The sequence below is a fragment of the Myotis brandtii genome, unplaced genomic scaffold (assembly GCF_000412655.1).
Source record: "Myotis brandtii unplaced genomic scaffold, ASM41265v1 scaffold64, whole genome shotgun sequence".
Classification (NCBI taxonomy): domain Eukaryota; kingdom Metazoa; phylum Chordata; class Mammalia; order Chiroptera; family Vespertilionidae; genus Myotis; species Myotis brandtii.
Genome location: NW_005370460.1, coordinates 3718409 through 3730840, shown reverse-complemented (window position 1 = coordinate 3730840; position 12432 = coordinate 3718409). Strand labels below are relative to the sequence as shown.

At 39.5% G+C, this 12432-nt stretch overlaps 1 protein-coding gene across 1 annotated transcript in view; it reads left to right on the top strand.

Annotated features, from left to right (window-relative positions):
* MPC2 (mitochondrial pyruvate carrier 2) overlaps positions 1-5472 on the top strand; it is a 13975-nt gene extending 8503 nt beyond the window's left edge. The window contains exons 3-5 of the mRNA XM_005880506.2: positions 2192-2276; positions 2786-2897; positions 4382-5472. Of these exons, the coding sequence (XP_005880568.1) occupies positions 2192-2276; positions 2786-2897; positions 4382-4418 (234 nt within the window). The 3' untranslated portion in view covers positions 4419-5472. The remainder of the gene's footprint in view (positions 1-2191; positions 2277-2785; positions 2898-4381) is intronic.
* The last annotated feature ends 6960 nt before the right edge of the window (positions 5473-12432 follow it).

Here is a 12432-nt window from a genome sequence, read left to right as displayed (position 1 = left end):
CCGGTCAGGGCCTGCGGGCTGGAGGCAGCTTCTGCAATAAGTGTCTGCCCTTTGGTGGTCAGTGCACATCATAGCGACCGGTCGTTCCGCTGATCATTCTGCTGTTTGTTCAATTTGCATATTAGGGTTTTATATAGATAGATAATAAAAGCCTAAATGACCATTATGGCAGAACAACCAGAATGACCGATCACTATGGTGCGCACTGACCACCAGGGGGCAGACACTCAACACAGGAGCTGCCCCCTGGTGGTCAGTGCGCTGAGCCAGAAGCCGGGTTCACGGCTGGTGAGTGCAGCGGCGGTGGTGGGAGCCTCTCCTGCCCCCACGGCAGTGCTAAGCAGCAGCAAGCCGAGTGGTAAGGGGCCAGCAGGTGGGTGGTAAGGAGCGAGGGGTCCTGGACTGTGAGAGGTGCGAGAGGGATGTCCGCCTGTCGGCTTAGGCCCGATCCCACAGGGGGCTCCTGGACTGCAAGAGGGCGCAGGCCAGGCTGAGGGAACCCCCCAGGGGAAGGGGTGGGGACCCCCCCCCCCCAGTGCATGAATGTCATGCACCAGGCCTCTAGTGTGTGTGTGTGTGTGTATTAGAAGGAAGGAAGGAGAGAGAAAGAAAGAGGAAAGGAAGAGAGTTAGTTTTTTACTGTCTACTAGAGGCCCGGTACACAAATTCATGCACCAGTGGAGTCCCTTGGCCTAGCCTGCAGGATTGGGCCAAAACTGGCTCTCCAACATCCCCCAAGGGGTCCCTGATTACGAGAGGGCGCAGGCCAGGCCGAGGGACCCCACCAGTGCACAACTGGGGCCCAGGAGGGACGCTGGAGGGCTCCAGGGTGTGTCCTGCCTATCTTGCTCAGTCCCGATTGGCCAGACCCCAGCAGCAAGCTAACCTACCGGTCGGAGCGTCTACCCCCTGGTGGTCAGTGCACATCATAGTGAGTGGTTGAGCAGCCTTAGCATATCATTAGCATATTACTCTTTAATTGGTTGAACGGACGACCAGACACTTAGCATATTAGGCTTTTATTATATAGGACAAGCTAACCTACTGGTCAGAGCGTCTGCCCCTGGTGATCAGTGCACGTCATAGCGAGTGTTTGAGCAGCTTTAGCATATCATTAGCATATTACACTTTGGTTGGTTGAACGGACGACCAGACACTTAGCATATTAGGCTTTTATTATATAGGATGAGCATCCCATCCAGTGGAGATAATCAGATGCCTGAAAGCATCACAAACCTGGGCTTCAGACATTTGAAAAGCATTTTTAAATTTGTTTACTGATGCCAAACATTCTGTATTAGGATCTTAAAATACATTATCTCATATTTAATCTTCACCAAAAAATATCAGAGATATAAATAGTATCAGCATTTTTCAGAGAAGGGTACTGAGGTTCAGAGAACTGGCTACGCATGTTGTTGTAGTGGCAGACTCAGGATTGGAAGCTCCAGGTCTGTTTGACTCAAATCTATGATCTTAAACACTAACATGACTGCCTTTACACAAGTCACTGAGGATCTACCTATGGTCAGGGAGTATTTTATATAATCTTGTGGTATACTCTAAGCACTCTCTGAATGAACGAAGTTCAGAATAAAGATGAAAAGGAACATGGGCCTTCTGCCCTTGATCCTGAGACTATGAGTGCATAATTCCATCAAAACCAGTGTCAAAAACACAGCAGAGAAGAAATGACCATCTGTCCTCTGACATTACAGAAAAACTGTCTAACCAGGACACTAAAATTCTAACAGCTTTTCTGATACTTATACTTTTAAAAAATAAATAAATAAATAACATTGACAAAAAACTGAAAGGAGGAATCTATTCAAATTACCTTAGTTTTCAGGCATCCTCCATGTCAGTGGTTCCTGACATGTATAAAGAATATATAAATTCACATGTGAAAAAAGTGTCATTTGTGGAACAAATATATATATACAACACACACACACTACTGATTTTCAAATATATCAGGTTGCTTAATGTGGTCAACAAAATACAGATTAATTCTGAAAATATTCCGAATTCAGTGTAGCTTTTGTCATGATACACATTTTCTTAAGGCATGGATACTAAAATTACCGCTATTATCGTGTGGAGATCTCTGAAACAGTTCTGTGTTTTATTTAAAGTGAAGAACCATTACTTGACAGTTAAGATGCTTTTTCTTTTTTTCTGTGTATTTCAGGGGTTGGTGTGTGCTGGATTGGCTGACATGGCCAGACCTGCAGAAAAACTCAGCACAGCTCAGTCTGCTGTTTTGATGGCTACAGGTAAATTAAAGAATACCCTTCATGTTCCATATAGGACATTCAATATTTGTATATTGTTTTACCTCAATTTATTTAACAATTTAATGTTTAGAACACATTACACACACACACGCATGCACGCGCATGCACACACACAAAGGAATTCAGGGGTCATCTCTAGGAAGTTATTAGACGGAGAAGGCAGAGGAGGGTTGCAGTGAATAGGTATCTGCATGGGTTTTTATTTTTCACGTTTTGTCATCAGCATAATTTTATGTCGGAAAAACATTCCAGTAAATATTCACTTGCCCTAGAAATATTTCCTCCCTTTGATGTAAGAACTGAGTATTTTATGTAACAATGAATTATAGCAGTTTAATTAAAGACTTAGAGTCTAGTTTTTCTTTATCCTCTGTCCTACATTATATTGTCATAGTCTTATTTAGAAGTATTTTACTATAATATTAAATGTTCAGATAAGATATTGCAACAGTACCTATACTTTAAAAAAATATATTTTATTTCAATAGGGCTTATTTGGTCAAGATACTCACTTGTAATTATTCCAAAAAACTGGAGTCTGTTTGCTGTTAATTTCTTTGTCGGGGCAGCAGGAGCCTCTCAGCTCTTTCGTATTTGGAGGTAAGCCCACCAAGGGTATAAAACGTGTCTCAGAAGCCACACAGGTGGCAATACTTTTTTTTGGTAAAATTCATGTATAATATTAAGATGGGATGTGTATGAAGCAAAAATTTAGCACTTCTAGAAAAGTCGGGTTTTAAGCTAAAAAATGTTAAGCAGTATGTTACCTAGGTTTTAAATTTGTATAGTATCTAGATGTATAGCTCTTTCATATAATCTATTTCATTAAGATAACAAATATACTTTATGATATATTAAGTAATTTTCTGAATGAACTTTATCACTCTCGATCATATATAATAAAGTAGAACTGAAACATTACGTAGTTATGTAGTATTGGGAATGATGTTCAGTGAGGCTTCTGGTTTCATTGGAAAATGTTCCATGAGCTTTGGAAATTTTTTAAACTGTTTACTCTGTCAATAACATTATTGGTCACTGATCAATTAATATTCTGCAATGAGCTCATCCAAGATGAAGGCTCTGGCTTTGTTTGGACCATAGAACCTTTCTAAATTACAAAACTGTCATGAATAATAGCTTTCTTTAGCTAAAAAAGAAAAATTAAAAAAATTTGAATGATCTCAATAAAGAGAAATATTAAGTTATAATTTATATTCCTTTCAGAAGGCATTCTATGCCATAGAGTATAGCACATTTTATTTCATTCATCTTTACCACTCCTAGGTTAATGAGTATCTTTATAATTTAATCTTCTCATAATCATCTAGCATATAATGGATGGGTGAATAAACAACTCACTCATTGTAGAGTATGCCTCACAATCATTTTTAAGACTTATTTAATATAAACTTTAATTTGTACGGTGATTTTATTTACAGAGTATTTTCCTCATATACCATCCCATTTTAACATTAATTCATGGTAATAGAACTAAGATAATGTAAAATGCCATATTATTTTTAATATCAGAAACTAAAATACCATTAGACAAAAGAATTTTTGGCACCTTTTGGTACAATAGCAGATTGAGAGATTTTGTTAGAAATGCAGACATTGGGCTCTGGAGCATTTAGGAAAACACTATCGAATATTTGAATCGGGGCCTTTTGAGAGACCTGGGAGGTATGCTTAGCGTCATGGAGTAAGTTCCTTCCTGTGCGTGTCCTGTCCTCCACTCTGCTAAGCTGAGGGAGAGTCAGTGAAGCAGTCCACACATTTTGTCATGCTCTTGTATAGTTTAAGAATGAAAATAGTCATTAAAATAATACTTCTGAACAGGAAACTGCATGTCAGTTAAGTTATTTAAACTTTTTGGCAGCTGGAAGCCAGATGCAAATAATGTCTGGGTCACTTTCCCTTGTACCTGTTTCTACCCACAAGGCCTTGGGAAGATTGTATTTACAACTAGATAGCCTCTCGACTAGTGAGAGGGAAGAGATGGAATATGCTTCTCATTCCCTTCTTATCGTATACTTATCTATTGTGATTCATGATTATTTTTCTTTCTGTTTTCTCCATAGATATAACCAAGAACTAAAAGCTAACGCAAACAAGTAAAAGAGTTCCTGATCATCCCAACAACCTAGATGTAGCCATAACCACTGGGACCTAGTTTGATTTATTATTTGTTATTGGTAAGGTGATGCTCTCTATGCTAATAATTGGGACGCATTTTAAAAATCTAACTTAAATAGAAACTAGTACTCAATTCAGCAGAAAAATAAAGCAAATTTTTAATAACAGTGTCTCTCTACATATGACTTAAGGAACTTATCTATGGATATTAGTAACATTTTTTTCCCACTCTTTTCCTGTAATAAATCGTACTTGCTCATTCATACCTCTGGCCTCCTCCTGTTCTAGTTCACCAAAGTATGTGTGTTTAAGAGTGCACACGTTCAAGCGAGTCGAAAGATAGTTGAAAGGTCAAGTAATCTATTTTCAGTGAAGGATGGTGAAGTAGCTAAAAGTGGAAGGAAATAGAGCTAAAGAGGGTGAGATGGGTAGAATGGCTAGCAAAATTACTTAAAACTATTTTAAGAGATTTTAACTTGAAAATTATATTTTGCATATTGTGTGAAATTCTTTTAGAGCTACCAGAGTAATGATGGATTTCTAAATGTTCGGCTTTCTGTAAATGTCTGGGACCTTCACCCCCATTATGAGGAAAGACTGGGCATAGATTGCTGCATACTAGAAATAATTAACAGTCTATTGGATGTGAGCTCCAATTTGGCGTATGGAGCTTTTTTCTAAAAATTGTAGTAAAGCCAGTCCTAGTTAGAACTGCAGTCAGAGGAATCAGCAAGCAAATTATTTCTAAATATGAAGAAGTGAGTAACAAAAGAACTTGTTGAATAATAATATACTATAACAATCAAAATTTGGCAATTAGCCATTGAAAACCCTGCACAACTTCATATATCCCTTCACTTTAGTCCATCTTTGAGAAGGAATTTGACATTGGCACTGCTTCCTTTTTATAAGCTACACTGTTAAATTTGTTTGGCTTGTGTGTGTGTGTGTGTTTCCGAGAGTTAAGCATTGAGGAAAAACATCTATTATGAAATATGGCAAAACACAAAAATAATTAAAATATATTTTGAAATGGTGTTTCAGATTTTTTTTTTCATTTAATCCTGCTTTTATGTGGGCTCCTTTGAGCCCCACAGGCCAGTCAGATTACTTGTAGCATTTAGATGCAGTCATAGGCAATTCTCTTGGTTCTCAAAAGTTCCACTGATAGACAGATCATCTCATATTTCCTTTCTTCCCCCAAACTCTCATCCATCTATTATTGAATCTTACAAATTAAATGACTAATACGTGTCCGATCAAAAATTCGCACTGCCACTTGGAACACATGGTCCAGTGGTCAGTTTCACAGCTATTTTTAAAAACTTAGGAAAAAGAATTGATATACTAGAAGTCCTTACTACCAATGTAAGTAGTATACGCTATAAAAATACCTTTTGTAATGGTACAGATCACTTGATCAGACTAGTTGAGTTGAAGTCTATATCAGAATGTTCTACTGAGCCCTTGCTGGTGACTTCATGAGGTGTGTTTTCTCAGTGTGGGTCTGACAGACCTGGGTTTCAGCCAGGTCTTCCCCACATCAACAGACCTTGGTCTGCGCTTTAGTCTTTTCAAGAGTGAAGTGGGGATAATAACCGTACTTACTGTTTAGGATTGTGGTAAAGATGAATCGAGAGAATGTTTTAACACAGTGCCTGGCCCCTGATGGGTGTTAAATAGAAAGTTTCAGAAAATGGTAAGCTTATTGTTGAAGATCAACTCGAAAAGTACTTTGTTACACAAAGGAATTTTTAATGTAGCTGCAAAACATATATACCGTGTGAACCTATTCGCACACCTTCTGAGGTAATAACTGTTGGAACTCCTGAAACTTTCACAGGTTCAGGCAGAAAATAAGTGCTTGGGCTGTGGGGACAGAGCCAGGGTGGAGAATGCTCAATAGGAGCCAGATTCTTACCCTCATCATCTTTGTGGTTAGGCGTTGGTCTCAAGGAAACATTGGTCCTAAGTACGTCAATGCTGTTGTTTCTCCATAGTAAACAGATTGTTTTTTCCTTTATTAAAATGATGATGAAAAGTTGAATCTTAACAGGATTGACCTCAAAGCCCAGGTTCCCCTCTATAAAGCAAAACTGTTGCTATAGGAGTTTGTTTATATAATGACAGAAGTAGAAAGCACTGGTACTTACTCAGACCGGCTTTGCCCCTAAGGAGTCTGTTTAATTATAGAAGATGTGAGTCCAGTTATGTTAAGACTGGTTTCCACACACCAGAAAATTCACTTGAGAAACAAATGAGCCCCCCTTTTCCTTCCCTTAAGACAACTGTGTTTTACAACATTTTGAAATACAGTAAATTTAAGTACAGGGTTGGGCTTTATTTGAGGATGTTTGCTTGCTTTTCCAGTTCAGCGTTTCTAAATTCCAGTTTTACATGTGTCAGTAGGTGTAATTGTAGTTGTGCTATACATATGAACTGTTAGAAAGTCAAACCATGATTTCAGCTGTTAGAAACTATGTCACTCTCTTAAAACATTTCGCCAGTGTCACATTGAGTTAAGAAACTCCATTCCAGTGCCACATGGGACTTCAGGTTCTCTTAGGGGTGAATTTGGTTAAAAGCATCCACATGACCAGTCAGAAAAGTCAGAAATTTACCACACAAAAGGCCCTGAAAATAAGTACTGAATGCACTGTAACTGGTAAATTCCATTGGCCTGGTAAAAGCCATAATCATTATTGACCAAAACGTCGTGTTTGCTTACTCAAGAGATACTTGCCTTTATGATGGTCACCTACCAACTGCCTCATTTCGCTGACCCTTAACCCACATGTCTAGACCAGAGAACCTGAGAGCCAGTCCAGGTCTGAGCACTAGGCCCCCGGCTGTCGGGGGAGGGGAGGCAGGGCAGTGCCAGCCAATCAGAAGCATAGTCAGTGCACATGAAACAATGAGCTTCTGATGAGGGTGTGGCCAGGAAAACGGCTTTTAGACAAAACTGTCATTTTACTGGTCAGCTATCGACAGACATGGTACTTCCGCAGTCTTCAGAATAATGCCACCCAGGCCCCTTTCCTGGCTGCTACTCTCCTGAAAGATCTAGTCTCTAATCTAGGCTCTGGCCTTCCTCAGCCTTGGAGGAGGAGGAGGAGGTATGTGGACTGGGAGTCTCAGCAGGAAGACTGGCTGAGGGTGACCCTCTGGGAAGATGACAGGTGTTGGAGCTGAAAGTGGGAAGGCCTTGGGCTAGGAGTCAAGGTTCCACTTCTATCTGTGTCTGTCTTAAGTAAAGTTAGAAGCTTGAGGGCATGTGTTGCCTATGCTATTTATCCTGGATGTGCCATTGTTCTGACCTGTCTTTACCTCTCTTCGAAACTTTTCACATGATATCCCCCTCAGTCATCAAATGGCAAATGCCTACCCTGTGAAGGGAGTGCTAGGAAGATGCTATGGAGGAAACAGGTGTAGAACCCGATCTGTACAAGAGAAGCTTACAATGCAGAGAAAGACGCACAGATCAATAGATAATTAAGGATATTTAAACAGAAAATAAGGCACATGAATTTATAGCTAAGTGCCTAAGAGCTCAGAGGAAAAGCTGCCTTGGCTGGAGTGGTCTGGCGAGGTTTCCTGAGCAGTAACATGATTCCTTTATGTTCAGATCACCTCCTTTTTTGGACTCATAAAACTTTATTTTACATATTAATGTAAAATTGGGTGAAAACTGAAATCTGTTAGAAGTTTCTAGAAGAGCTATTTACAGAAACAATAATGGATATAATTGATATTTAACTTCATGTTTACTTTTGGGTACTGCTGAGTTCTCTTTATGCAGAAAAACTGTGAAACTGTGCACACACTCCTCCATCCCGGAAACTCTGTTGGCACAGCTTTGGGGCCTCGCTCACCTGCTCACTCTTTCACTCTTTCAGGATCCTCATTCTTAGGTGCATCCATGTTTTCTCAGATCCCACTCTGTTCACGCTCTGTCCTTGACTGTGAATGAGTTGGCCAAATGATAGATGAGGGTACCATCAGCATGCACTGAGAGTGCTCTAAAATTAAATATGTATTGTCTCTGGGCCATAAACATCCCCAAGTGTCGTAAAACATACAAATGGGATGTAGCGTAGTACAGTAGAAAGCACATAGACTTCCAAATCTGAAGACCTAGCTTTCCAACCGTGTGACCTAACGCAATGGGTCTGCACTTCAGGGTCTGTGTCTGTGCGGGTGGGGAGAGAGCCCTTCAGCCAGAGTAGGCCGCCTCAGTGCTGTTTTGAGGATTAAATGAGGCAAACTATATAAAATGCTTCACACAAAAAGGTCTTAATAAACTACAATTGCCACATGGAATGTGCCACATCACTATTTTCTGATGTAGAATTTAAAGCAGAAGACTATCTTCTAAAATAAAAAACTTCTGTTATCATCTTATGGGTGTTCTTAAGAAAAACTCTCAGGTACTCACTTTAGAGGTCTTTGCCTCTATCAGCCCATAACAAATAATTTTGTTATTCTAGTTTCCCATCTTCATTTGTCTTCATAATCTCCAAATGCATCTACTTTTCTTGCCTAGTAATCATAAACTCAGAAAAAGCTGTCCAGGTTCTCAGGTCACCTTTTAAACCCATGGAATCTTAGCAATCGTTTAACTCATCTTTCCACTAATCACCTCTACAGCCTTGTAGTCAAATGATAGCCTCCCACAAGAAAACCCAATACTTCCTAAGACTTCCCAGTTCAAACATTCCAAGTTTGCCTCCCAGTGACTGATAGCCGTCCATCCTAGTCAATCCTAGAGAAAAATCGAACCCACTCTCCACACGGTGTTAAAACTAAAGCAAAACAGTCCATACTGTGCATGTGAGGAGGGTGTGGTATTGCCGAGACTGAAGGGGCTGCTAGATAAAATGCAGTACTTGAGAGGGTATTTTTATACTAAATTATTATTTATGTAAAATTCAAATTTAATTAGATGTCATATATTTCTATTTTTATTTGCTAACTCTGGGAGTCTTGCAAGTGGTAGGTAATGAACAGGGCCGGAGGGGAAGAATGGAACCCTGCCCTGCTCAGTTCTGCTCAGACTGTCTCAGTTCTGTGGCCCCTCAGCATCTCTGTGGAAACTTCTTCAGAGCATCATTTCCTACAGAAACTACTGGCAGGAGTCCTCAAACTACAGCCCGCGGGCCACATGCAAATACAAATATTGTATTTGTTCCCGTTTTTTTTACTTCAAAATAAGATATGTGCAGTGTGCATAGGAATTTGTTCATAGTTTTTTTTTTAAACTATAGTCCGGCCCTCCAACGGTCTGAGGGACAGTGAACTGGCCCCCTGTTTAAAAAGTTTGAGGACCCCTGGTTTAAGGTCACATGTTTGATAAGTTAGCTCCCCCCACCAAGGAAAAAAACACCAACTTTCCTTTCCCTCTTCAACCCTCCCATGAACCTTATTCTTGCTTAGCCAAATGCAATCCCTACTGGAGGGAGAAAGTAGGGGAGTTCTTTTGTTGAATGTGGGGATCCACATTAGACTTTGCACAGTGCACTTTGTCTCCTAACTTTCACATTTCAGTTCAAATATGTGAAGACAAATAATGTTTTCACCTAAATGTCATCATATCCTGACAACATTCCCAAACTCTCCCATCGTCCTTTATGTTTGATAGTCAATGAATTTCAGATAAAATGAACAGAACTAACCCAATGCTCTGGACCAGATTTGAACACTGCTTGTGTGCCTTAATATTGCAGCAAAATGGCCAATAAACGTACGAAACAGTGCTTAATTTCATTAGTACCGCCAGGGAAACAAAACCACAGATACCTGTCAAGATGGCTAAAATGGAAAAAGACTGACATTACCAAGTGCTAGCTGGGATAGAGGGCTCTGAATTCATATCTCGGTATAAATTGGTCCAACTCTTGAGAAAACTGGCAGGCTCTACTGAAGTTCAATATCCTTTGCCCCAGCAATTCCACTCAGGTGTATGCCCAAGTGAAATGCATACATATGTTCATCAAAACACATGTATAAAAAAGTTCTCTTTTTTCTTAAAGCTTAATGTATTTAAAATAAAAAATGCTTAAACTTATGATTATGGTGTTATTTCCTCAATTACTTTTTTCAATAAAGCAATTCTTGACATTCCCCCCGCCCCCCCGAAACTGGAAGACAGTATAGTGCTTTTCGTTTTGTCAGCTTTTTCTTATATGTTACTGTGTGCTTGTCACTTAGTCCTCACCAATCTGTAAGGCAGGTGTCATCTTCACTTTACTGACGAGGAAACTGAGTCTCAGGGAAGTTCTTCACACAGTAAAATATATGTAGAGCTGGGGCTCAGTAGCCTCAAACCCTGTTTTTTTTTTTCTTCATTAAGCTGCTTCCCTTAGCTCTGTGGTTCTTCATTTCATTGGGGCACAGAGCCATTTGTCCATCAATTTCTGCCTCTTCTTATCCATCCAGTGAAATGCACATTTGTGTAAGTGTTCACATTCATATACACAGTGTTGTGTTTTTCAGGTATATCATCATTAATTTCCTTCAAGCCCATCCATGCTCTCTGCAGGAGAGCCAATTCGGAAATGTGCTGAATAGTGGTAAAAGCAAACCAGCTCATTGGAGTTTTAAGGATGTGTAAACTCAAACCAATGTAATTTCTTAGTTTTTCATACAAAGCATTTCATTTTTTATGTACATGTTGAAGTGTCCAATTCTTTGGGGGTTTTGTCTTAGTTTTGTGGTGATATTACCACAAATATTGAGTTTACTTCATTTCCTGACTAATATTAAAACATTAGATAATTCCCTGCCTGGTATAGAAAAATAGATACTTTATTCAGCCTCCCAATCTGCTGCCCATCACTCTTGAGCATCTCTTCTCTGCATCAGCTCTTCAGTGTGTCAAGATGGACTGCGGACTGAGCCAACTGACAAGAATATTATATGTTCCATACTTGAGAGATTCGTCAGAAATAGATTCTAGGAACAGGACACAGACTTTTTGCTTCCTCACCATTTTGACATTTGTTCTCTCTTTCAGTACTTGTTACTATTCCAATATCACAAAAGTTTCTGCCTAGAAACTCTGTCCTCTTAGGGTTTCTGGTTGGGCCTCAGATGAGTCTTGAGTCCTGGGCGCATGTTCCATGGCCCTGAAGAGACCAGATGTCTCCACAGATGACTTAGCCACCAACCACTCCTGGAACCTAATAATGCCTCAAGAATGTTCTTAACAGCATTAATCCTGATATCTCAAGACTAGAAACAATTCGTAGGTCAGTAGTAGAATAGATAAATACTTTATGTTATAATGCAGTGGAGGAATACTATACAGCACTGAAAATGAACAAGCATTGATGCATGCACAACATTGATGATGAGTATCACAAACTCTAGAGAAAAAAACAAAGGAATATATCCAGTATAATCCTATTTATATAACATTTTAAAAACGTATAGTCTATAGTGTTAGAATTCAGGGGAGAAGTTACCTTTGGGAACAAGTGAGGTAGTGACTGGGAGATGACGTGAAAGGAGCTTCTGTAGTGCTTGGAATGGACCCGTTTTTGGTATGAGTAGGGATGACATGGTTCTGTTCACTTTAAAATAATTCAAGCGATATACTTGTGAATTGTGCATTCTCTGCACATCTTATGCTTCAATATAAGAGTTTTTTAAAAGATAGCATTGACTTTGCAGTAAATCTAGTTTTTCACACCATATGCTTATGCATTTGATTCTAAATACAGCACTTCGCATTTATTCTTCTGAAATTTGACTATTTTACTCAGTTAAGATATTTGGAAATCCTGACTGTCATTCAATACATTAGCTCTCCTTCCAGTTTTATCTTCGTTTCCTTCCCAGGCACGACCAGGAAGGGTCCCCTCTGAGTGGACAGTAGAACAAACAAACCAATACCCTCCAGGTCTGATTGTTAACCAGACAACTACATTTCTATCATCTTATAATTTTGTATCTTACCCACAAGGATGTAAGAAATTTAGCTAAATGCCTTGTTAAA